The sequence below is a fragment of the Xenopus laevis genome, chromosome 8L (assembly GCF_017654675.1).
Source record: "Xenopus laevis strain J_2021 chromosome 8L, Xenopus_laevis_v10.1, whole genome shotgun sequence".
Classification (NCBI taxonomy): domain Eukaryota; kingdom Metazoa; phylum Chordata; class Amphibia; order Anura; family Pipidae; genus Xenopus; species Xenopus laevis.
The window spans coordinates 119,939,315-119,965,271 of NC_054385.1; the positions used below are offsets into that span (position 1 = coordinate 119,939,315).

A 25,957-nucleotide genomic window follows, 5' to 3' on the forward strand; every position below is an offset into this window, starting at 1 on the left:
GAGTCTACAGTAAGTAATTATATTCACTTCCAATGTTAATATGGGATTTGGGATAAGTACTACTATAGTTTACATAAATAAGCTGCTGTGTAGCCATGAGGGCAGCCATTCAAGCACAGGATACACAGTAGATAACAGATAAATACTACTATCGTTTAAATAAACAAGCTGCTGTGTAGCCATGGGGGCAGCCATTCAAGCACAGGATACACAGTAGATAACAGATACGTACTACTATAGTTTATATAAACAAGCTGCTGTGTAGCCATGGGGGCAGCCATTCAAGCACAGGATACACAGTAGATAACAGATACGTACTACTATAGTTTATATAAACAAGCTGCTGTGTAGCCATGTTGGCAGCCATTCAAGCACAGGATACACAGTAGATAACAGATAAGTACTACTATAGTTTATATAAACAAGCTGCTGTGTAGCCATGGGGGCAGCCATTCAAGCACAGGATACACAGTAGATAACAGATACGTTCTGAAGAATCCCATTGTATGCTACAGAGCTTATCTGTTATAATGCTATTATTTATTTTTCTATTCAGACAATTTCCTATTCACCTTCCGGTCTCTTACATGCCTGACTGGTAACTAGGGTGAGTGGGATCTTTCTGATTGGATAACCATTTAAATTCCGGCAGCAGAAAAAAAGAAATACCCAATTCGGCTGTGGGCCGAAGCTGTATCGTAGCACCCTAAAGCACTTATTTTAGACTCTGGACGCTTTCATCACCTTTTGGCCTGGGGCTCTGGAGCATTTGGAGCCTATGCCTTTGGGTATGACTTAGAGCACCCTGCACTTTAGCACTGTGCACTTAAAGGAAAACTATACCCCCCAAACACCGTAGGTCTCTATAAAAAGATATTGCATAAAACAGCTCATATGTAAAATCCTGCTTCATGTAAATAAACCATTTTCATAATAATATACTTTTCTAGTAGTATGTGCCATTGGGTAATCATAAATAGAAAACTGCCATTTTAAAAAATAAGGGCCGCCCCCTGGGATCGTAGGATTCACGGTGCACACAAACAAACCATACATGTTAGGTCACACGAGCCAATTAACAGACAGAGTTGTGTCTTTTGCTTCCACACTTCTTCCTGTTACAGTTAGAGTTGAAGTATTTCTGGTCAGGTGATCTCTGAGGCAGCACACAGACCATCACAAAATGGTGGCTCAAGGCAAGAGATTGTATTCTTTCTGGACTCAGCTTCTCCTTTCACACAGCAAATTGCGTTTTTCCGTTCCAAATGCAACCCTCTATTCTAGGGATAGCTGAACGCTGTCCAGCACAAGAAAATACAACATCCTGCGTCTTAACAAACGCAATAAATGAGGTAGAACGCGTCAGATCACTCATGGGTACAGCGAGGAAGAATATAACGGAATCAATTAGCAAATGCAATTGTTTGCACTCAAACCTGCATTTTAATGCGCATTAAACAAAAAAATGCAGGATAAAATGGCCGTGTATAAGAGACCCTAGAGAATCACAAACCCCCTCCTCCAAGATTGGAATTGCAATTGGGAAAATGGAGATGAATCACAGGACCCTCTTCACCTCTGGTCATTTTGTACGTAATCTGTAAATTCAGTAGGGATGCACCAAATCCACTATTTTGGATTCGGCCGAACCCCTGAATCCTTCGCATAAGATTCGGCCGAATACCGAACCAAATCCTAATTTGAATATGTAAATAAGGGGTGGGAAGCGGAAAACATTTTTTACTTCCTTGTTTTGTCACGTGATTTCCCTCTTTGCATATGCAAATTTGGATTCCATTCAGCCGAATCAGAATACTGCTGAAAAAGGCCGAATCCTGTATTCGGTGAATACCTAATATTTAGTGTATACACCCACCCATTTATTGTACTGCTCTGCGGAATATGTTGCTGCTTTATAAGCATGCGTTGATAATGCAATAAATTATTTAGATTTTTAATAAATGTTTTGTTTATTGTGCAAAACTTTCATTCACAAGTCAAACTGAATAGCAGTTACTGCAGCAAAAAAAAAAAAGCGCATTGGACGAAATGATTTCCTTAGTGTGAGGTTACAGCTTTTCTACTCACGGTTAAGGAATGGCAAGAATTCCCTAGTTCCTAAGCCCTAACTGGGATCCATTGTGCTAATGTATTGGGGGTAAGGCCACACTTGGCGTTTTGGGGGAGATTTGGTCACCTGGCGACTAATCGCCTCGTCTTTGCAGCGACCAATCTCCCCAAACACCTTCCCTCACTATGCACCGGCTAAAATGGAAAAAAAAAAAAAAAACACCGGCGCTAATCATACACGGCAGTTCGTTTTCCGAAGTCACCCGAATGTTCCTCGTAAGGCAACTTCGGGCGACTTCTGTAGCATTGTCTGTTAAACAAGGTAATGAGTTTGCACAAAATGTGTTGGTTTTGCATTTGTCTGGTCCAATTAGGCCTCCTGATCTCTTGCACTGTGTGTCTGTTACAGTTACGTAAGGAGAAACGATACAGAGGATTAGGTCAGTAGTGCGAGGCTATTGTTGTAAAATGTAGATTAAGAATAAAAGGGGTTGTTCACCTTTAAATGAGTTTTTAGCATTATATAGTAAGTGGTATTCTGAGTCAATTTGCCATTGGTTTTCATTTGCAATCGGTTTTCATTTTTTATTATTTGCGTTTTTTGAGTTATTTAGCTTTTTATTCAGCAGCTCTCCAGTTTGTAATTTCAGCAATCTGGTTTCTAGGGTCCAAATTACCCTAGCAACCATGCATCGATTTTAATAAGAGACTGGAATATGAATAGGAGAGGCCTGAAGAGAAAGAGGAGTAATAAAAAGTAGCAAAAGTAGCTTTAAAAAGTATTTGTTTTTAAAGGTCAGTGACCCCCATTTGAAAGCGGCAAAGAGTCAGAAGAAGGCAAATAATTAAAACCTATAAAAAAATAAAGACCAATAGAAAAGTTGCTTAGAATTAGCAATTCTAGAAGGTATTGAAACATTAACTTAAAGGTGAACCACCCGTTAAAGCACAAGGGCTCTGTCACAGTTTCTTCCATGATTCATTTTTCCAAAAAATTATTTCCTTTTGAAATGTGAACTCCCCCCCCCCCCCCAACAATATTTGTCTACATTACGGGACAGATTTATCAAAGGTCGGAATTTCTATAAATTTTTTTTTTACTTGAACATCTAAAACTCGATAGAATATTACCCTCCCAAAAACTCAATTCCAATTCGACTTAACTCGAATCGAGTTTTTGCAGCGAAAAAAAACCTCGAAAGTGGGTCACTGGATCGCTTCCACTGACTTCTACATGAACTCGGCAGGTTTTAGGTGGCGAATAGTTAAATTCTAATTGTTCCAAGGATCCAGGTATGATAAATCTCGAACTCGAGTTTGGATTATTCCCAATCCGAATTTGTGAGTTTTGATCAAGTAATGAACTCGAAAATTTTAATTTCCAATTCGACCCTTAGGGGCAGATTAATCAAAGGTCAAAGTGAAAATTAGAAAAAAATTTAAGTTTTGTGTACTAAAAATAGTCCAAATTCGATACTAATTTGAAAAAAATTTGAAAATTTGAAATTTATCATGTACGGTCTTTTTAAAAATTTGACTTCGATCATTCGCCATCTAAAATCTGCTGAATTGCTGTTTTAGCCTATGGGGGACCTCCTAGAACCCATTTGAAGTCAATTGGTGGACTTTGAAAAAAGCTTTGAATCGTATGATACGAATGCGCTATCACTTCGATTTGTACGATTCGAATTCGATTGAAAACGGACCTATTCGGCCAAAAAAAAAAACCCTTTGATTTAATTTCGGTTGGTCTTTTTGATACCCTTGATAAATCTGCCCCTACATGTTTACTAGTCACAGATCCCCCCATTTTTATTTAATTACATCATTACCAGACGCACTTGATTTTATGTAGACGTTTATGAACGCTGCTTCTTTCCCACCAAAAAGACCCAGCCGCTATTCCGTTTTTTTTCCTTTTATTACAATTAAACCTTTATATAAAAAAACAAGTTATTAAACCAGTTTAAGAACGATTTTTAAAAAATGGGTTGGGGAAAAATGTCAAACGTCTGCGGCATTTTCCATTTATTGAAGCAGTTCACATAGCTACAACATGAAAACTGCGCGGATATTTATTGCAGCCATGGAATGTAAAAGGACAACAGATGCCTGTGGATGAATTCCCATTTATAAAAACAATTCTGTACAAGTGAATTAATAGCAAACTGAGGGGGGCTTCTATATGTGATCTGAAAGGGAAATGAGATGGGCTTAAATGATTTCTGATGGACTTGTTACACAGGCTGAAGGGGAGTCCATTTCTTCTGATCACTGAGTCATGGGGAGTCTCATTGGAGGTCGAGGTGGAGCAGGTCGGGGTATGGGCATTGGGGTACGCTGGTAACCATATGGCGGGGGTCTTGGTGGGCCGTTGTATGGTGGCATCAGGGGTGGTGGCCTCATACCTGGAGGCATGCCTGGGTGACCTGGAAAACAAGAATTAATATTACAAGATTTGGATATAAATGAAGTGTGCCAGATTACTACTGGAGCACCAAGAAAATGGAGCACCGAAGGAGCCGATTTTTCATTCGTTAAAAAATAGAAATTTATTGAAGAATCGTTAAAAACTGTGAAATCGTGCACAGAACATAATGTAGGCTGGGCACCATTTTTAAGGATTCTTCAATAAATTTCTAGTTTTAACGGATGAAAAGTCGGCTCCTTGGGTGCGCCATTTTCTTCGTGCTCTGTGTTGAACTAGGATGTATGAGATTGCAGAGTGTAGCACGCTGGAGCTGAACTTGGACCCCACATTTATTTATTGGCAGATTACTACTAGAGCTGGACACAATATATTCCACATTCTAACACCACGTCCTATGTTAATAGCACATTCAGTAAGTTGTGATTGAACATGTTCCTCCCTAATACTGGTGGGTGCTTGTGTGCAGCAGCATTCACTCTATATCGTCTTATCCATGTTCCTGCATCGCTAATGCCTCAATCTCTTTCTTTCTGGCAAAGTTCAGACATGCTTTCACAGGGTAACAACTACATGTATGGGATCCGTTATCCGGAACCCTGTTATCAATAAAGCTCCGAATTACGAAAAGGCCGTCTTCCATAGACTATTTTATCCAAATAATCTGATTTTTTAAAAATGATTTCCTTTTTCTCTGTAATAATAAAACAGTAGTTTGTACTTGATCCCAACTAAGATATAATTAATCCTTATTAGAAGCAAAACCATGGGTTTATTTAATGTTTAGATTTATTTTTAGTAGACTTAAGTATGAAGATCCAAATTACGTAAAGATCCGTTATCCGGAAAACCCCAGGTCCCGAGCATTCTGGATAACCAGTCCCATACCTGTACTTTTATGCCTTACATACAGATTAGGGTCATCAAAACCTGTAGCTCCTTTAAATTGACTGGTGGCCTTTCTGTGCCTTCTCTCACTAGTCACCTTTTCTGGGAAGTGAGAACTGAGACAGCCGAGTACTTTGCAACGATGATACTTCCGGATATCTGGACCCACAATGTCTACTGACACTTGCACCGTAGTATTTTGTACTTTTAGTTCACTTTAATTCCATGGAATGTCCTTTAACCTTTGGCTACTTGACTAAGGATCCCTTAACTGCCAGCTTTTTATATAGTAAATATGGTAATTATTTTAGCCAATTTTAAGGCAAAAAAATGACAATTGCTTTTCATCTGTATAAACTTGCCCCGGGAACAGAACACATGCCCCAACGCATTTTTTTCAATTAGAACATTTCAATTTGAAATTTGAGAATCAGGAAAATGAGAAATGTGGTGTAAGTACGTTTGCAAGGCACTGTATGCTTTATAATTGTTAGATACAAAATTCTGCACCTGTCTCAAGGTGAACTACACCTTTACTCCACAGTGTCAGTGTATAGTGCCTCTCAGTAACGTGATAAGCAGCTACACAAAGTCATCTTATAAGATTTAAAAAGTTCTCTTTTAGCTAGTAGGAATACAAGCAGGAAACAGTTATTATTGGACTTACCCATGGCTCCAAATGGTGGAGCTCTTGGCGGCATTCCCATAGGAGGGGGTCCTGGTGGTCCCATTCCTGGTGGGCGTGTTCCAAGCGGTGATGCTCCTGGGATAGAGGGGTGAGGCATTTGCATCTGCATACCTGTGGAAATGCAAACCTGTTATATTCCGAGACAATTTGCAATTGCTTTTCATTTTTTATTATTTGTGTTTTTTTTATAGTTATTTAGTTTTTATTCAGCAGCTCTCCAGTTTGCAAGTTCGGTAATGTGGTTGCTAGCACTCAAACTACCCTAGCAACCATGCACTGATTTGAATAAGAGACGGGAATATGAATAGAAGTGGCCTGGAGAGAAGGATGAATAATTAAAAGTAGCAATAACAATACATTTGTAGCCTTACAGAGCATCTGTTTTCTAGAAGGGGTCAGTGATCCCTATTTGAAAGCTGGAAAGAGTCAAAAGAAGGCGGCAAATAATTTAGAAACTATAAAAAATAAATAATGAAGACCAATTGAACAGTTTCTTAGAACTGGCCATCCTTTAACATACTTAACGTTAACTCAAAAGGTGAGCCACCCCTTTTAAGTTGGGTTGAAAAAAAGACCAATGTCTATCAAGTTCAACCCCTTGAAAGTTCTTTTACTGTAATGTAAAGGGGTGGCCTCTGGTACGGTGATCCTCTATATGGGGGGAAAAAAAGATCTCCCGGGCACTACCTGTCTATAATGTACTTGTAAACAGTAACCATGTGTCCGTTCAAGTGTCTTTTCTCCAGAGAAAACAACCCCAACGTTTTAAAATCTGCCCTCATCATTTAAGTCTTCCATGCCTAACAATTTGCTTGCACTTAAGGCCCCCATACAAAGGCCGATAAAAGCTGCCAACAGCTTATTGGCCTGTGTGTGGGGCCGTCCCCCAATCGATATCTGGCCGAAAGTCGTCCAGATGTCGATCTGGCAGGGTATAAAATCCCACGACATCTGTTTATTGATGCAGTCCTGCAATCTGACCGCCGTATCGCCTCCATTCTGATTCAACCGTTAGGCCCTAGGGCCTCGGATCAGCCCGATATTGCCCACTTCAATGTCGGCACATCGGGGAGGGATCTGCTCTTTTGGCCACCTTTAATCTCTGCACTCTCTCCAGCTCATTTATATCCCTCTTAAGGACTGGAGCCAAAACTGCCCCCATACTCCAGATGAGGCCTGCCTGCTTACAAGGCAGCAATATTATTCCAACAGGTTTTTTATCAAAGGGTCCACCACCTAAAAACAAGTTTTTGCAAACTGAAAGAACAGGTACTTGGAAGCACCTTTCCAATGTTCCATTATTAAACATTTTCAATAATTTTACAACGTTTTGTTCTGCTGAAAGCAGTGAATGTCTTTCCCTTTCTGGTTCTCTTAAGGTAGAAGAAGCCAAACATATTCTGCATCCAGTAGTCATTACATTTCAAAATTTAAAACCATTGCATTTTTTTTCCATTCATGTAGGATGGAAGTAAGTGTTTTGGGGTAGAGTTGTCCTTTGAAAGCGGAATTTCCATATGTTACATTAGCTAAATACATGTGTTAGCAACATGTGTATTTGCAGAGCCTCCTACATATTACTACAAAAAGCTCAGCACTGTGCAGGGGGAAATTCATATTAGAGGACTTTCCTGGTTATACAGAAGTGGTTTGTATTGTTGTTTCTTCATTAGACAATTTAAGCCACGCCCCTGATCCTTCCCAGTTATGCCGAGACACATGCAACCCTCCAGCCCCACTGATCCCTGTAGTTCAGCATTGGAAAAGACAAGTTACCTGGGTGCATTGCTGTAGACTGAAAAGACAAGTTACCTGGGTGCATTCCGGTAGACTGAAATGGAAGTGGGACTTGAGAAGAAGCGCCTGCAACTTGCCCAGCGCCTGTGACAGGAGACATTGGTGGAGGAGGCATGGAGGGTGGAATCCCAGGAGGCATTGCTCCAGGTGGAGGGACAGGGGGAAACGTGGGAAGACCTGCAAGAAAGCATCAAATTAGGTCATGAATAATTTACATCCTTGAGGATACTTGCAAAACGTATCCATACTATTTACAAAAACAGTTCTCTGACATGACAGAGCATATAAGGTTTATAGATTTATGTGGGGTCACCGCGAAATGCTGCAACACAGATCCACAAAATCTGTTTTACAGGGTGCTCATATGAGCTGTTACAACATAACACAAACAGCAGCACTAACCATCCTAAACTTTCTGTCAATAGCTTTGGTTTAGAAGGTCCCAGAATTCCTTAACTTCTCAGTGACTTCTAATATCCTTATCATTTACAGTAAGGGGTACATTATCCCTTATAATACATGAGTGATACTCAGAGCCTGCAGCCTTGTGCCTTTATATGTTCACAGAACCCCTCAGTGACTTCTAATATCCTTATCATTTACAGTAGGGGGTGCATTATCCCTTATAATACATGAGTGATACTCAGAGTTCCCTGTATAACTCAGTCTGCAGCCTTGTGCCTTTATATGGTTACAGAACCCCTCAGTGACTTCTAATATCCTTATTTACAGTAGAGGAAACATTAACCCTTATAATTTAAAATTATAATAAATCATTTCATTATTCTTCTCCTTTAAGAAATAGCAAGATTCCTGTAGATCACACGACCTGCCAGACATCTATTCCATCACAGTGAAAGTCAACTTTCAACACTCCTATTGTAACAAAACTACAATTCTGCCACTTACAGCCCCACATTAGCTTCACCAGTCCCAGTTTTCATGGCAACAGAAAAGCAAGAATACCCACCTGCAGCAACTGCACTTGTCAATGAAGTAATGACAGCTGGTACAGATGGAGGGGGAGGGGCATCGGCGAAAAGCTGGTGGGGCCGGTCGGCCTGTGAAAGTGGATTCTGGGCGGCCAGTAGTCTCTCTGCAGCTGAGCCATGCCGCTCTCCTTTGGAGTCCTTCTTGAAGGCATAGGAAACAGTGATGGGCCTGTTGCACAGGTACTGTCCGTTCATGGCCTCGATGGCTGCGTCAGAGGCATCAAAACTGGCGTAATTGATGAAGGCGTAGCCTTTGGAGTTGCCCGTGTCCGGATCTCTCATGATCTTGGGGGTTTGTAATATTACCCCAAAAGCACTGAAGGTGTCGTACAACAACTTCTCATCAATCTCAGGATCCAGGTTCCCAATGAAGATGTTGGCGCCGACATCCAGGTTCTTGTTGTGGGCGGAGGCTTTATTTACTCGGATGGGTTTCCCGTAGAGCTTGATCATGTTCATAATCTTTATGGCGTAATCGGCGTCCTCTTCGCTCAGAAATTCCACAAAGCCATAACCTGAAGTAAAGAAAATAAAAAGATCAGAGACTGTATCACTAGTTATCTACACATATACTCTAAGAAGTCAGCATGGCAGCTTCTATAGCACAGCAGCTTGTTTATATAAACTATAGTAGTACTTATCTGTTATCTACTGTGTATCCTGTGCTTGAATGGCTGCCCCCATGGCTACACAGCAGCTTGTTTATATAAACTATATTAGTACTTATCTGTTATCTACTGTGTATCCTGTGCTTGAATGGCTGCCCCCATGGCTACACAGCAGCTTGTTTATATAAACTATAGTAGTACTTATGTTATCTACTGTGTATCCTGTGCTTGAATGGCTGCCCCCATGGCTACACAGCAGCTTGTTTATATAAACTATAGTAGTACTTATGTTATCTACTATGTATCCTGTGCTTGAATGGCTGCACCCATGGCTACACAGCAGCTTGTTTATATAAACTATAGTAGTACTTATCTGTTATCTACTGTGTATCCTGTGCTTGAATGGCTGCCCCCATGGCTACACAGCAGCTTGTTTATATAAACTATAGTAGTACTTATCTGTTATCTACTGTGTATCCTGTGCTTGAATGGCTGCCCCCATGGCTACACAGCAGCTTGTTTATATAAACTATAGTAGTACATATCTGTTATCTACTGTGTATCCTGTGCTTGAATGGCTGCCCCCATGGCTACACAGCAGCTTGTTTATATAAACTATAGTAGTACTTATCTGTTATCTACTGTGTATCCTGTGCTTGAACGGCTGCTCCCATGGCTACACAGCAGCTTGTTTATATAAACTATAGTAGTACTTCTAAAACACACAGCTTTTACCAATGCAGGGTATCAGTTCATTATATTGGCTTTATTTTAAAATGCTTTGCTTTTTTGGTGTTACTGTTCCTTTAAAGAAACATATCTACAAGCACTCCATCGCCTACACTTGTCGGTGGGGGTGTTCAAATGGCCGGCTACCAGCTGAGAACACAGGAATCACTAGCACCCAACACTGTGCACCCACGGGAGACATTTATAACATCTTGCTCTATTTTTCCTCTTCATTCAGCAGTCTCCTGCATTCCTCTGTATACACAGCTAGAAGAAATAAAGGTTTAGAAGTACCAATCTTACCTTGATGCTGCCCTGTGACTCTGTCTTTGGGCATATGTGTATTCACTACCGGTCCTGCTTGCAAGAAGAGCTCCCATAGCAGAGGCTCAGACACCTTTTCATCCAGGCCTCCAACATACACTGTGGCATCTAAAATCAAAAAGGAAAAGTTACAGTACACTGCTAATCAGCTATTGTAACCCTCTATAATGCACAGATCCTTCAACCCACGCCATTATTATATGGGATTATTTATCCGCTGGCTATGACAGTTCAGCCCTATACAACAACGAAGAGTAATAGAAGCGTTTGGTTTTCCCTTTAAACTATTGGTGTTGCTTGAAAGGAGATATGGACCAATAAAGTTTTATTTCAAAACGAAAGTATATTTAATGCTAAGCAAATTCTCAATATACGTTTATTTAAAAAAAAGCCTATGGATCTACAGGAAAGCTGATATTGAAAGCAGTATATGTGCCTTTTCTCTACTCTGGTTCTAACTCCTGAATAGGGTTGCCACCTTTTTTGTAAACAAAATACCGGCCTTGTATATTTCGATTTTTTCCCTATTAACATTTGGGTCAAGCATTATTTTTACAAGTCAGGCCGGTAAAGCACTAGCACGGGTGGGAAAGCGCTAGCCCGGCCGGGAAAGCGCTAGCCAGGCCGGTAAAACCCTAGTCCGGCCGGTAAAACGCTAGCCCGGCCGGGAAAGCGCTAGCCAGGCCGGTAAACCGCTAGCCCTGGCCGGTAAAACCCTAGCCAGGCCAGTAAAATACTAGTCAGGCAGGTAAAACCCTAGCCATGCCAGTAAAATAGCATGTTGAATGGCTTCTGTTTGATTGTTTCAGATGTCAGAACCAGCAATGCAGCATATAAACAGACAGCCAAGTACTTCTTGCAATAGCATCACATTCACAGACAACTGTGTAGCCACTGGAGGAATGAAGGTTTACTTTAGCATTGAATGTCCTTTCATTATGCATTTTCCTTTCCTCAGTCTGGATTGGTGGGAGAGAGGCAGATAAATATCCTTCTAAATATCGTGACATCCCTATGACTAGAGGTCAGAGTCGATATTAAAACAGTTTAATTCGCAAAGGAATTTTGCACAGAAATGAAAACATCTAATGCACAAATGCAGCCGGTCTCCTAACTGCTCTAATCTCTGTAATCCCGCCTTTCTCTCATTTTAGCCCCGGCTACCCCTACTTTCCCCGTGCATACAGCGCCCCTCAGTACCAGTCACCCCCTGCAGCCCATACGCAGCCTGTATACTTCTCACCCTGGTTCCGTTCAGATATCGGACCGGCCGCCATTTTCTCGCCGCCAACCACTCAGCCACCTCGCGGCCTCAATTTCCGCTTCCTTACTTCCTGTTTCGGAGCGCTTACTTCCGCTACCACTAGTTGTTTTTTTTGTACGTTGAATAACTTTATCAACATGCATAATATTGACATTGCTTAGTTTCTGGCTGAGCCGTTTGGAATGGAAAATATTTAATAAAAGCAAACGTGTAGTAGTGTACTGTTGGGAAATTTATGATTGCAGCCTTAGCCAACTAGATTTTACCATCAAAGCACCCCAGGCCCAGATTAGTAATGTGCTGTGACTGGGTAACTAGGTACTAATAGGTATATTTGGCAATTGGCAAAGGCCAGAGAGACAGTCACTATTTATTGGGCTGATGATGGGAAGCTGTTTATGTTAGGGTTGCCGCCTTTTCTGGACTAAAATACAGGCCTGTATACTTATCTTGTTTCCCTATTAATTGGGATCAACCATAATTTTTACAGGCCAGGCTGGTAAAATACCGATCAGGTGACAATAGGGTTGCCACCTTTTCCGGAACAAAATACCAGCCTTCCTATATATCTACCTTTTTTCCTATTAATAACATTGGGATCAACCATCATTTATACCGGCCAGGCCAGTAAAATACCAGCCAGGTGGCAACTAGGGTTGCCACCTTTTCCGGAAAACAATACCGGCCTTCCTATATATTTATCTTTTTTCCCTATTAATAACATTGGGATCAACCATCATTTTTACCAGCCAGGCCTGTAAAATACCAGTCAGGTGGCAACCCTAGTGGCAACCCTAATTGTGGCTAGGGTTGACACCTGGCTGGTATTTAACCGGCCTGGCCAGTAAAAATTATGCTTGATGTTATTAATAGGAAAAAATGGTAAGAATATAGGAAGGCCGGTATTTTTTTCCACAAAAGGTGACAACCCTAGTTGTGGCCTGTGTGTACTTGAAATGCCAGGGCCTGATTTGAATCTCAGTCCACTCTAGGGTTGCAGCCTGAGCAGACGTGTGCTTGCAGTAGACTACTGACAACCAGATGCTGATGGTTGATAGTTGATCCCAATGTTATTAATAGGTAAAAATGATAAATATATAGGAAGGCCGGTATTTTTTTCTGGAAAAGGTGGCAACCCTAGTCCATTCCAGACATGAATGCACCAGTAATGTCAGCTGGCCTGGTTTCAGGGCAGAGACAAAGAAGGTATTTGCTTCTTTGGGCACTAACTAGGCATAAAGAACTTTGCGTGTGAGGAAAAATTAAAATCTACAGGGGGCACATGTAAAGACAAAATGTCTCCATTTACATTGAGATCTCTGTTGAGGCCAAATACAGAAAGGTCACCGGACGCACATTCATAGCTTCCCGTTTGCAGGATTTATAAATGAGAGTGTATAGATAAAAATCAAAGTTTATTGAAGATATCTGCACAAAATCATGGGAAAGATGCAGACAAATAAAGCAGACAGGGGAGAGCACGGCTTAATGCATTTCATGACTGTGCTAGTCACTTCCTCAGAAGCCCTCAGAGGCCAAATACAGAGTTGTGTCTGCTGGCTAATCAAATATGGCTGTCAGTCTAATTTTTTACACCTTAAGTGGTAAAAGCAAAATACCTTGCCCCTTACCCCGCCCCCCTAATTTGCTGTCTCCTGGTTATAAAAAGGAGAACAGTGCAGCGGTATTGTGAGTGATATCTCACACTGTTGCTGACCCAGAATATGCGCAGTTGATGCAAGGACGGCATTGGCTACAAATGTGTATACTACTGTCGCAAGATTGCTGAGAAAAGGACCTGACGCAGAGTGAGATGGCAGGAGGGGACCCAGGTTGTAACCAGGCTTTCACTCACTTTGAAGATGACTGTCTCGTCTGGACTGGGATTCAAAATAGGCCCTTGTATTTGCCAGAAATCCACAAATTGCCAGTCTCTACAGTACATGATAGGATGCAGATGATGCTACTTAGTCGGCCTCTCCAGAACTAGCTGGCAGCTTACTGGCTCTTGTACACTATTGGGCAGGTTAGAAAACCCTCAATAAGCAAGATAAACATTGACCCATTGACAAGGTCCCCTCCTGATGGGTCTGCATAGTCCTGCGATATGATACAATCATTGGATCATTATTATCTGATCAGTCTGATTTTGACCAGCAAATGGGTCATATCATACCTCCCAACTGTCCCACTTTGGGGGAACAGTCCTGATTTGAACTGAACCCTCTTGTCATATCCCAATCTAACCAATCCCTTATGCAAGTTTTGTCACAGATTTCACTGTGACATCAATTCTTGCATTATATTAAGTGCTGAACCCAACAAGCAGTATAGGAGTGCTCATTGCTGCCTGCACAGGACTTTTGGGGTGCAGCATTTAGCACAGAATACGACATAAAATACCTGGGGTCAGACTGTAACATGAAATACCTGGGTTCGGACTGTGAAATATTGGGAATCGTGATTTGTTATAAAATGGTAGGGGCAACAGTGTGTCTTTACTAAAATATTGATGCAGCTACTTTGATGCTGCCATTCCATGTGGAAATGGGTGTAGTATTATGAGGGTGTTGCTACAAACTTCTACAAACCATGGTTCTTTGTGTGCCTCTTGTCATTTTTTAGATGATGGGTTTTTATATGGATATGTATATGTGTGGATAGCTTTAGTTCATATAGCCAGTCAGAGCATTTTCCTGTCATACTCCAGACTTTATTTACACCAGATTTATGAAGTAACCTCTGGTTTAATTTTTAGTAGAGGGTAATAACCAACGTATATGGCTAATGTTTTCCTAGGTGGACATGAAGAAACGAGAAAAAAAGCTGCTCGCTGTCAGCTTGTGGTCCTTTCATAGATGGTCCATTGGGTGCATGCACCTTGGTATCCCCCAAATGAAGAGCAGCATAAGAGTATAATGCTCCCACATTCCAACTGCCCCCCCCCATTCCCCCCGGAACCAGCCCCAGTTTTGGGTAAGTAACAGTACAGTATATGCAGTCAGAGAGGGGACATATGAACAAAAGAAATGGTTTATTATAAATATCTCACATTTAGAAACTTGCATAGAGACATTGCATTGCATTGGATATGTACAACTCATTACACTGTACCAAGCAATGTACGTGTCATTTCACAAAGAGCAATCGGCATACATTACTTTTGCATACTTAGTTTAATCTTTGTAATTTCAGAGCCATAATCAATCTGCATGTAATAAAACTAATTTAGTCATTAAAATGGCATAAATAAAAAGATGATGCTACTCTGGGCAATTCTGAGAAACCAAGTATTATATCTATATATATATATAAATATATATATATATATAAATATATATATATATATATATATATATATATATATATATATATCTCAAAAGAAATAGAGGCAATAGATATTAAGGGGCTGATTTATGAACACTGCAGAAGCAGTCGTGTGCTTGCAGTAGACTGACAACCAGTTGCTGATTGGTTGCTATTAGCAGCACCTATATTCATAAATCATCCCCTAATATTGTCAAACAGTGTTGGTGAAAATGAATTCAAAGGAGAACTAACCCCCACTTAAGATGGTCATAGATGTGCAGATTTTGTTCTTATGTCCGACAGACGATCTTTTGTTGCAATTTCCCAACCCACAACTAACCATTGAGATTAAGTAAAGTAGAAAAAAAGAACAAATCAGACGATGTTCTGGCCATGAATTGACAGACTGCAATCGTACGAAAGTCCTAAAAATAGTAGTGACAGTCACCCATTGATATAGTCAGATAGGCAATACATGCAGAGATATTATCGTTAGCCGACAGAAAACGTATAATCTGTCCGATTGACTAAACGACCACTTGCCATGGCACGAAAAATGTTGGGACAAGCCGCACATGGTCCGAAAATTATACAAACCCTTGTTTCGTATGTCTTTATCTTTGCTTCTATGGCCAGCTTTAATCAACATAGGGACCCTGCAAAGACGCCCACTCCCAAATTGCCACAGTCTCGCTCCCCAAAATATCCTTGCCCCCCCCCCAGAATCAGTCTTCCTAAGGTTGTCCACTTCATTTTTGCACCCCAGTTGCTGATCTGAAGAATGCATATTAGAAACCAGGACCAGATTGGCTTCTGGTGCACGTGCTTCTTTTCGCCGCCAGTGGGCAAAGGAGTAAAAGTGAAGCAGCTGATCATTGTAGCCTCCAAACCCGCTGCTCTGCCTTAGGAATACTGGTACAGGGGAGGAGGGCCCTTTTGAGAATTTCAACTTTACACAGAATGGCTGACAATGCCGTAGCACAAAATGCGTTGTCAGCACCTTGATATTTACTACTGATGTCAGACGAGGGAGGGAGGAAGGCAATTTGGCAAATTTTGGTGTCACAAATTGCTGCACATGACATACGGCCATTAATTGCAGGAGTATCCTAGAAAAGGTAAATTAATAGGAGCAGCAGGAAACTAAACAAAGTGCAAAGGGAACAGTATGTAATCAAATATATAATATATAATACCATATATAATAAACTCTGGTTGTATCAGAGAATTACACCAGAAGAGGGCACCACAGGAACACATTTAGACAACATCCTGCCATTATGCTGTTATAACTACAGTTCTGATACGTCACAGCTAGCCAGGCTTTCATTTGGACAACAGAGGATCATGGGATAGTTACTGTACAACAGCTGAAGGAATCCAGTCCATACTTGTGATGTTTTACAAGGGCTGCTATAATTAATCTGGCATTGGTTACATGTTAAGTTCTGTTAAAATGGCAACTTATGCACCTGTCAATTATATATCAGGGCCAGAAACTGGTACATTCTCATCGATGCTGGGAATTACAGATCAGCTACAGAGTCACAAATTCCTTCTTTACATAACACCCTCATCCATTCATTGCGTTTTAGCCTGGCTGGTCCTTTATAGGGTTATATGGTGAGTTGTTTAAACAGCACTTTAACGGCATTCACTTTACAGCAGTCAAACAAGCCTCCTTGTGCCGACACTGCATTCTGGGACTTCTGCTGGGTCCCAAGGAGCTGACATAGGGATTCAAACCACTAATCTCCCAGAGCACTTCCAAGTCAGCTCTCCGTTGTTCTTGCCTTGTCTGGAGCAGTTCCAGAATGGGCCCGTTACCCGTAAGAGGAAGGCGAGAAGCTGTTCCCACCAGTCTGATTTGTAAGGCTGGGACTAGGTTCTTGGCAATTGGTAATGTGAAAGTTCTTGAGCTTCTCCAGAAGAGATTTTAGTTCCTTGGCCAAAGCAGCAGCTGATGGAGGCGGCAGGTCCAACTGACAGGAATAGAAGAAGTCAACAAGGTGCATTAAATGCATTAAATAATAAAATAATATCTGGAAATAATGAGTACTGACATATACATAATACACATCTTAATATATATGTATGTAATCCAGCATTCTGGCTGCAACCTGTTCTTTTCCCTCCCATAACCCTCATATTGTGTTATAATCCTGTATTGTAGCTACAAGGGGACTTGGTCCTGTAATCTAGAGCAGTGCTGTCCAAGTGTTTCCATATAGTGGGCCAGTTATTCCCATATAATAAAATCATAGGGTTCATTTGAACAGTCTGGAGGTCGTACAAATCAATTGGAGGGCAAAATCTGATCCATGGGCATCCAACTTTACAGTCCTGATCCATGCAGCATGAAAATACTGGGGATGATGGACAGATAAATAGGAGTTTAAAAGGAACTCTTCATAGATGGAACAACTTTGCTCAAAGTCTTACAGAGAGATACACATGGTAGCATTTATATCCCCCTGTACTAGGCTACAGAGATATTCCAAAAACTAGCATAGGTACTCATTTTAGCACAGTTCAGCAGGAACAGTCCTTCCCCCTAGCCCATAGTCTATATTTTAAATCATAAGCAAATATTTAGGAGTGCTCTACCCTCTTATATTCACCTGTGTAGGTCCAGGTGCTAAACTGGAGGACCTTTGCCTGCAAGCTGGGTCAAGTTTCACATCCAATGGAAGAAATCCAGTAGCACACCGGTAGTATTGAAAAAATCTTCAGTGTTTTATTAGCCCATACATATACACAATAGGGCAACGTTTCGGGCCCAACTGGACCCTTTATCAAGCCTCTTGATATTTTAAATCATAACCAGCAAGAAATATTATAGGCATTACCTGCATTTCAGTTGTACAGCGCAAATAACATCTTTTCCACAGCCGGACCCATGGCCCCACACATAGAGGCTGAAGGAGGTCGCTGGTAGAATTCTGGGTGCTGATGGTACCCCTGAACTGCCTCTCTTCATCCAGTAGGTTCTCGAAGGACTGGGATCGGCGCGCACCTTTCTTTGACACAGCGCTGTTCTTAAGTGACAAGAGTGGGGACTGCAGCACAAGAGACCCCCTGGAAAGCCGGTACATCTGGCTCTGATTGGGAGCATCCAGCTGAAAAACATGAAAATACACAACTTTCCATTTACTTTCAGTACAAGCTTCACTATAAGAGTGACAGGTACATCTAAAAGAGCTGCACTGATCGGATATAATTTACATTGATATAATTGGATCAAAGATAAGGAAAGCACATCATAGCAAAAGCCTGCTTGCAAAAAGCACCACTTGCAATCTACAGTTTCTTCAACTGGGAAATATGGCAGCTACCCTAAATATACAATTAGTGTGGTTTATGTGGTTGAGCTTTTTGGGGCAAAAACTCCGGCATCTCAGACCTGTTGAGGTCCTGTATAAGTCAGTGGGAGAGGCACCTATCTCAATTTGAATTGAAGATATCATGGTTTGCGCCTGGTTTAGCCCGATAAAAACCCCCAAAAAAATAGAGCGATTCAGGGGGAAAAGTCAGAAAATATCGGACGATTCAGATTTTCGCTCGATTTTATTTTAGGTTTTTTTTCCCGATTCCATTAATTCGAGTTTTTTAATTAATGAATAAGGTCAAATCGAGCATGGGAGTTTGCTTGTGTTTTTTTTCATAAAATAATGACATAGATTCAGAGTTTCGTAAATAACCCCCTTAGTATGCTGATCAATGTTGAGGCACCATTTCACAGTATACTACACTCCAGGGGCGTAACTACAGAGGAAGCAGACCCTGCGGCTGTAGGGGGTGCCAGGAGGTATAGGGGGCCCTACGAGGCCCAAATAATGAGCGATTTCAACATATATTGGTAAAAAAAGGACAACCTCTGGTTATGTTGGGGGCTTTAAAATTATTTTGCTGTGGGGCCCAGTAACATCTAGTTACACCACTGCTACACTCAGTTAGGGGGTTATTTATTAAAGGTCGAGTTGTTGTTTACCCAAATAAATGTAGTTTTCGAGGGCATTTTTCAGGCAAAACCCAAATTTTCAGGGTAAAAAAACTCAAATTTTCAGGGTAAAAAAAACCTCAAATGTTTCAGGTTTTTTTTTAATGAAAACTTGAATTTTTCGAGATTTATTATACCCCTGAATATAGCTTGAATCTGAAAATACTCCAGCTAAAACCTGTCGAGGTCATATAGAAGTCAATGGCAGAGGTCCCTTGAACCATTTAAAGATGTTTGTAGCCTAAACAACTTCCATAAACAACATTAAAGAGTGAAGGCTCTTGTCTACATTAATATGGCAGCTACCAACTATACATATTATACCATGCCTGAAGAAGAGACCTAAGCAGTCCTGAAAGCTTGCCTTTTATAATATGCGAAGTCAGCAAATGTGCAGAGAACAAATTGAACACTGTTGCTAGATACCTTGTACTCTATTTATGGGTAAATATGTATATGTAAATCCATGTGGATAGATGCTCCATGGTTTACCTTACTTGTCTTGTCCATAATCCCATTGCCGTTCTGCATGGTCCGCTCCTTGTTTTGGTAAATTGGATTCCTGAACTGTTGCCGGCGCAAATGATCGTAAAATAGATCCCATTGCCATACAGTTACGGGAGTTGGTTTCTCTTCCTCTGCCGCCTTGTAATCTCCATTAAGCAGAATCCTGTCCCGCACAACGTCTCGCCATCCGTTGACAGGTGTGTATGTCTGGCTATAGAATTGTCTCTGCTAGGGCACAAAAATGCACACTGTTTAGCCATGCAGCAACTATGGAACATCAATGTACCATCTAAGCTCTAAAAGATACTCATTTTCTTGGATTATGCAAAGTGAATACCTGGCATCCCCTGATCCTATCCCACTGACAGTTGTACATGAAGCTGCTGCAGAAGGGATGGAGGGTGCTATCATGTAGCGCTAGCAGGTAGGACTCTGTGAATTCAAAGGCGCTTGGGAACTGCTGAATGAGCTGCCAGACGCAATCCAGAAAAAGCAGAAATACCGGGGACTGTAAAAAAAGGGAGATATAATTTAATCAACTGGCAATGGCAGTTTGGCAACATCTGGGGAGGCAGAGTTTGATATCACATGATATGATCAACCTTGAGTTTGTTGCAGCCACATATGTTCTTTTAACTCAAAAGTTACTCACTTCATCCTTGTCCGTTTCCTTGAAAGGATTGATCCTTTGCAGGAAGGGGTGCCCAGCAGATACCCACTCCTTCTGAACCAAGCTCTGGAACCCCGATATTGTGCGAACAACAGGGTCTGACATCAGCTGAACCAAAGATGCCAACAGACAGTTCAGGTCACGGTCCTCCGACTCTGTGTAATGGAATATTACGTAAAATATTCATCATAAACACATATTATGTTATGGTGATATTCTAGTAGAATGTGCCATATGCTGCATGGAAGAAGAGTAAACTAGTTTTGTATATTTTTTGGCTAAAGTGTCATTTCCAGATTGGTCATTAGATGTCCCTACAGTTGATCTTTGTAAAGAGTCGTCATTATTTTCATTGTAATTGCTTGTACCCTGCTGGTACATTGATGGAACAACCACCCATGCAAGCCCAAGTCCCAACCCATCCACTCCCAAATAAACCCACCCATCCATGACATCACCAGGGGCAGGGCGGGCAAAGCTATATACAAGATCGTAGCTGGAGGGTTTAGTTGGGGGTGTTTAGGCCAGTGGGCCACACAAGGATTGGGACCCACCAGGGTTCTACTCGGCATCCTGTTGGGCCAATCCAAGACTACCTATTGCCCTTAGAGACCATCCCTTCTGATCTCAGTGAGATACTAGGCTTGTGTGAACCAAGTTCTCAATCACCTAAAGCCCAGGAATGTGACTTGTTATTATAGCTGTTGTGTCTACACTTTACCTTGAAGAACCACAGATCGTTTCCCCTCACTGAGAAAACCAGAGACCTCGCTGGACTTCTTTAAGCAAAGCCTGCAAATTGAAGAAGCACAGGCATTAGGGTATACGTGTGAATAATCCCGAAGGCCGAGGTGAGCAGCGTCATTGTGCAGAGCACGCATACAGCTCCCTGATAGGTTGAACCTGTATGCATGTTCAATTACCTCTAGCATTAATTTGACCAAAGAAGAAGGAACTGTGGATTACATTCAGGCACATGTTGGGGCCTGGGTTCTAACATAACATGCACCTAGCTGTGGTGACTTATGGTGGACCGGTATTCTGGTAGGAGAGAAACTCTTTGTTAATGGATAAATCCAAGTGCAACAGGAATAATTTCTTTGCACTTTTCACTTTGCCCCATTAAATAACTCCCAATTTCTTGACAAGGAAGAAAGGATCTTCATCTACAGCAAGTATCTCAATGATTTGAGCCATAGCCATAGACTTTCACATAATTAGCAGATGGTTCCATCTCATCCATGTCTGAAATATTCTTGCGTTAAGCACAAACAGATATTTGGCTGGCTGTTGCATCAGCAGGATCATTGCACAACACATGAAAGCATTTAATAGTCTAACACAGCGAGATTTGATTAGTGCTGGGATTGTGTGTAGCCAATCAACCTTGTATTTGGGAATATTTACCGGACATGGTCCAGCCATCGTGTACCTTCCAAATTAGAGAGCCACTTCTCATCGGACACCGTTACAGAGGGATCTGCAAGCAACAAACATAAATATATTCAGTTTGCACATTCCTTGCTGTCCGAGATGGGTAACCTTGCTTTATACAATCATATCTATTGTGTTCATCAACTCTTATAAAAGGAAGTTGGATTTCATGGTGATTATCATTATATTCATGGTCAGAGTGGCCTCCAGGTTGGCCCTTCAAAGGTTAATTCCCATATATATATATATATATATAATATATTACTGGTACCGTTTAAGCACAGGCTGCGCAGTTTCCCATAGGAGAGCTGGATATCTGAGACAGACGGAAGTTCTTCACTCGTGTCCACAATCACACACTGGGAATGGTTGGCAAACAGCAAGGACCGTATGGACCTGGGGACAGAGAATCGATATGTTACCACATTCTTATCTTCAAGCTTCCACTTATATAGTCAGAAATAATTCAATGCTTTTGTAAAATCTAAGATGGAGTGGGCATGTTTGGATTATGGACGCACTAAATCCTGGATTCAGTTCAGGATTTGGCTGAACCAAAGATATTTTTTATCAGGCATCCGATTTGCCCACATCCAAGAGCTTGGTCGAATGGAATTCGAACCCTATATGACTGAAAAAAAATCATCACGCACGCTTCTTTCATGTTCCAATCAAAGCAGTTTACATTTCAATTCAACCATTTGGGTTGGGTTCTCTTTACCTCATGTTTTCTTTATCAGGATCAGTGTTGGTTTCAAATCCAGCCGATCTCAGCAAGTCACTTCCCCCAGGATGATGCCAAGACCACCTCTGTAAATAAGAGGGGGTAATACAAATTATTAACTAGACAATACAATTGCCTCAGCAACTTCCTATAGGTTATTTGCTAGTTTGTTCCACATTGAGCAATTCAGAAATTCAGAAATCAGAAGTTTACTTTCATTAATCTTCCCACAGCAGACCATGTTAATAGTAACTTCTGACTGGTTGCTATGGGGTATTGCACCTAGATCAACATTTACACCTGTTACTGAACAACCCTAAATTAGTAACGTTAGCACAGTGGTTCCCAAATGATGGAACTGGCACCACTCTCAGGGCTCACTGAATTGTCCCAAAGGCCATATAGGATGAGATTTGTGGAGAAAGTAGGGCCTGATCCAGTGCCAGGCCTAACCAGACAGGCACCCTAAGCAATCCATCTGGCCTCCTGTTCCACCTCCGCTACCACACATGCATGGTCATGATGCAGGGGGAGCGGGTGCAGGCGGTCAGGGGGCACAAGGGCCAGGAATAGGGGTAGGAAGACTGAAGAGGTACATGCCTGATGCCCTCCCTCTGCTGCTTCCTAGGCATATGCCTCTTCTGCCCACTTCCAGGAGACAAATGAACAGAGGGTGCTTACCTTGGGCACCCTGATCCTTAGGCCCAGCACTGGGAGAAAGCCAGCTTGCTTTTTGTATTTGCTGTCTTAAATCATCTTGAAGCTACAGCTAAATGACTGATATACCTGTGTTTTCCTAGACTCCTAACCTTGTTATGAGCTGAAGGGGCCTCTGACCAAAGACTGGACCTCCACATGGCTCACTGCTTTAGGCATATAGATATATATATATATATATATATATATATATATATATATATATATATATATATATATATATATATATATATATATATATATATATATAGTACAGGTGAAAAGTCTTCTCTTCACTATATGTAAAAGAAAACAGAATAAAGACTCACAGGGATGCGCCTCTGGTTGAAGTGAGCAAAGGTCTTCTTCAGGTCATTGTCCAGGAGCTTGCAGGGAACCACAATGTACTTGGACAAACTGAAAGCACATGGGTCGGGAAGGGATATTTGGTCAACACCTGTAGATTTCTTTCTCAATATTCTCAATTGATCATTGTGTGTTTGACCTCTGCTCGTTACCTGGTGGAAGTGTCACATCGTTCATTGACGGGACTCACTCTCCAGGCCGAGGCCCCAAGCCTGTCTATCTCATTATCCCAGTCACTATAAGACTCAAAAAGCTGCGTGGGGAAATCCATTGGTGAACCATCCTGTTTGTTATCTGCAACCACAGTGCAACACGGCTGACACAGAGGAAACCACACCATGCAAGCGTTACATGCAGAACGGCTTCCGTTTCACTTATCTATGGCACTATAGCTCTCATACTGTTTATCACTGGAGAAGAACATATTGCATAGAAGAGACAACCGCAAATTATTCTCAAAAACCCCTTGGCATAAAAATATATGTTATTGGTGACAGCTACGTTACTTTCTCTGACTAAGACTTTATTTTAGACAATCTTTATTTGATATAAAGGAAAGTTTGCAAACGCCCTTCCATGACCTCACAAGTTAAAGCACCCAGGCCCCAAGGGGGTGCAAAGGCACCCACTACTGAACGCAGGCCGCACTGTATTCATGGGAGAAACTCCGGAGCACAAAGACTATGGCTAGGGCCAGGGATCCCCAACCTTTTAAACCCGTGAGCCACATTCAGAAGTAAAAGGAGTTGGGGAGCAACACTAACATGAAAATTTTTATTGGGGTGCCAAATAAGGGCTGTGATTGGCCATTTTGCAACCCCTATGGGGATTGTCAACCTACATTGAGGCTCTGTTTGGCAGTGCACCTGGATTTTATGCAACCAGAACTTGCCTCCAAGCCTGGAATTCAGAAATAAGCTCCTGCTTTGAGGCCACTGGGAGCAACATCCAAGGGGTTGGAGAGCAACATGTTGCTCATGAGCTACTGGTTGGGGATCATTGGGCTAGGGTATGGTGCAAAAGACGTGGCACTTTATGCCAGTTGTTTGCACTTTACACCACGCCCTGCACATAGTAAATGAGCTTTAATAGGTCGGAATGAAGGAATCAGGATTAAGCACAATAAAAATAACAACCATTGTCCAGTTAAAGGCATTTCTCACCTAAGTTCTTGAGGACAGTGTTGTTCTTTTTTTTCATTGTCAGGCAGCTCTTCTGCTGATACTGGAGGATGGCTTTTGTGATCTACACACCAGAGATGGCAGGAATATCAGTATTACACAAATTACAATGTTTGTTACTACAATTTCCAGTACAATAATCTGCAGGTCAGTGTGCTCCCAGGCGGTGGTGCTGCAGTTTCAATTCAATAAACAGATACTCATTTTAAGGGCAGGTGATATCCTATTTAAAAGAAGAGCTTGCTTTCCATAAAGCTGCATACACTTTCAGAAGTATTGTTTTTATATTCTCTTTGTTGTGAGCTTTTATTAAATTATATACACCACTCAACCTAAACCCTATGCGTCAAGCTGTGCAGGTTCACTTTCTGTTAATGATATCACAGTGTAACTAGCGTTGCATTCGTTTGTCATCTCCATTGTGGTTTCTCAGTATTTGAGGTGTTGGACATTCTCAAATTAATTCTGCAAAAGTATTATCAGAGCTCAGGTCTACAGGGCAGGGCCTCCTGCATTGGTCAGTTTATTATATGGAGTCTGTGTATTTATAGGGTAAACGCCCATCTGTTGTTCATCACTGCTGAATATGACAATGCTTCTAAAAACACTTGTTATTAATATAGAGTTATCCGGAAACCCGTTATCCAAAAAGCTCCCATAGACTCCATTTTATCCAAATAACCCACATTTTTACAATGATTTCCCTTTTCTCTGTAATAATAAAACAGTAGCTTGTACCTGATCCCAACTAAGATATAATTAATCCTTATTGGAAGAAAAATCAGCCTATTGGGTTTATTTAAAGGGGTTGTTCCCTTTTGAGAGTGATATTCTGAAACAATTCGCAATTGGTTTTCTTTTTTTATTATTGAAGGTTTTTGAGTTATTTAGCTTTTTATTCAGTAGCTCTTCAATTTGCATTTTAAGCATTCTGGTAAATAGGGTCCAAATTCCCCTAGCAACCATGCATTGATTTGAACAAGAGACTTGAATATGAACAGGAGAGGGTCTGAATAGAAGGATCAGTAATAAAAAGTAGCAATAACAATACAATTGTAGCCTTACAGAGTATTTGTTTTTTAGAAGGGGACAGTGACCCGCATTTGAAAGCTGCAAAAAATCAGAAGAAAAAGACAAATAGCTATAAAACTATAAAAAATAAATAATTAAAACCAATTGAAAAGTCAATTAGCATTGCCCATTCTATAACATAATAAAAGTTACCTTAAAGGTGAACTACCCTTTAAGGGGCTGATTCATTATGGGTCGAATATCGAGGGTT

At 41.2% G+C, this 25,957-nt stretch overlaps 2 protein-coding genes across 4 annotated transcripts in view; both read right to left on the minus strand.

Annotated features, from left to right (window-relative positions):
- Positions 1 to 3,972: 3,972 nt before the first annotated feature.
- On the minus strand, positions 3,973 to 11,808 carry sf3b4.L (splicing factor 3b subunit 4 L homeolog). Of its 2 annotated transcripts, none has more exons than XM_041572048.1 (6): positions 11,639 to 11,772; positions 10,504 to 10,632; positions 8,842 to 9,378; positions 7,887 to 8,048; positions 6,054 to 6,185; positions 3,973 to 4,499 (listed from the first exon to the last, which is right to left on the minus strand). In XM_041572048.1, exons 2-6 carry the CDS (start codon positions 10,535 to 10,537, stop codon positions 4,342 to 4,344), a joined length of 1,023 nt encoding a protein of 340 aa, XP_041427982.1. In that variant the 5' UTR covers positions 10,538 to 10,632; positions 11,639 to 11,772; the 3' UTR covers positions 3,973 to 4,341.
- Positions 11,809 to 14,803: 2,995 nt separating this feature from the next.
- mtmr11.L (myotubularin related protein 11 L homeolog) overlaps positions 14,804 to 25,957 on the minus strand; it is a 34,118-nt gene continuing 22,964 nt past the window's right edge. For both annotated transcript variants that reach the window (XM_018231396.2, XM_041573504.1), the window contains 12 exons: positions 24,658 to 24,739; positions 23,647 to 23,788; positions 23,458 to 23,545; positions 22,430 to 22,518; positions 21,980 to 22,104; positions 21,682 to 21,754; positions 20,996 to 21,066; positions 20,257 to 20,429; positions 19,942 to 20,112; positions 19,590 to 19,832; positions 17,947 to 18,216; positions 14,804 to 17,079 (listed from right to left, as the gene is read on the minus strand). In XM_018231396.2, the coding sequence (XP_018086885.1) occupies positions 16,921 to 17,079; positions 17,947 to 18,216; positions 19,590 to 19,832; positions 19,942 to 20,112; positions 20,257 to 20,429; positions 20,996 to 21,066; positions 21,682 to 21,754; positions 21,980 to 22,104; positions 22,430 to 22,518; positions 23,458 to 23,545; positions 23,647 to 23,788; positions 24,658 to 24,739 (1,686 nt within the window). In that variant the 3' untranslated portion in view covers positions 14,804 to 16,920. The remainder of the gene's footprint in view (positions 17,080 to 17,946; positions 18,217 to 19,589; positions 19,833 to 19,941; positions 20,113 to 20,256; positions 20,430 to 20,995; positions 21,067 to 21,681; positions 21,755 to 21,979; positions 22,105 to 22,429; positions 22,519 to 23,457; positions 23,546 to 23,646; positions 23,789 to 24,657; positions 24,740 to 25,957) is intronic.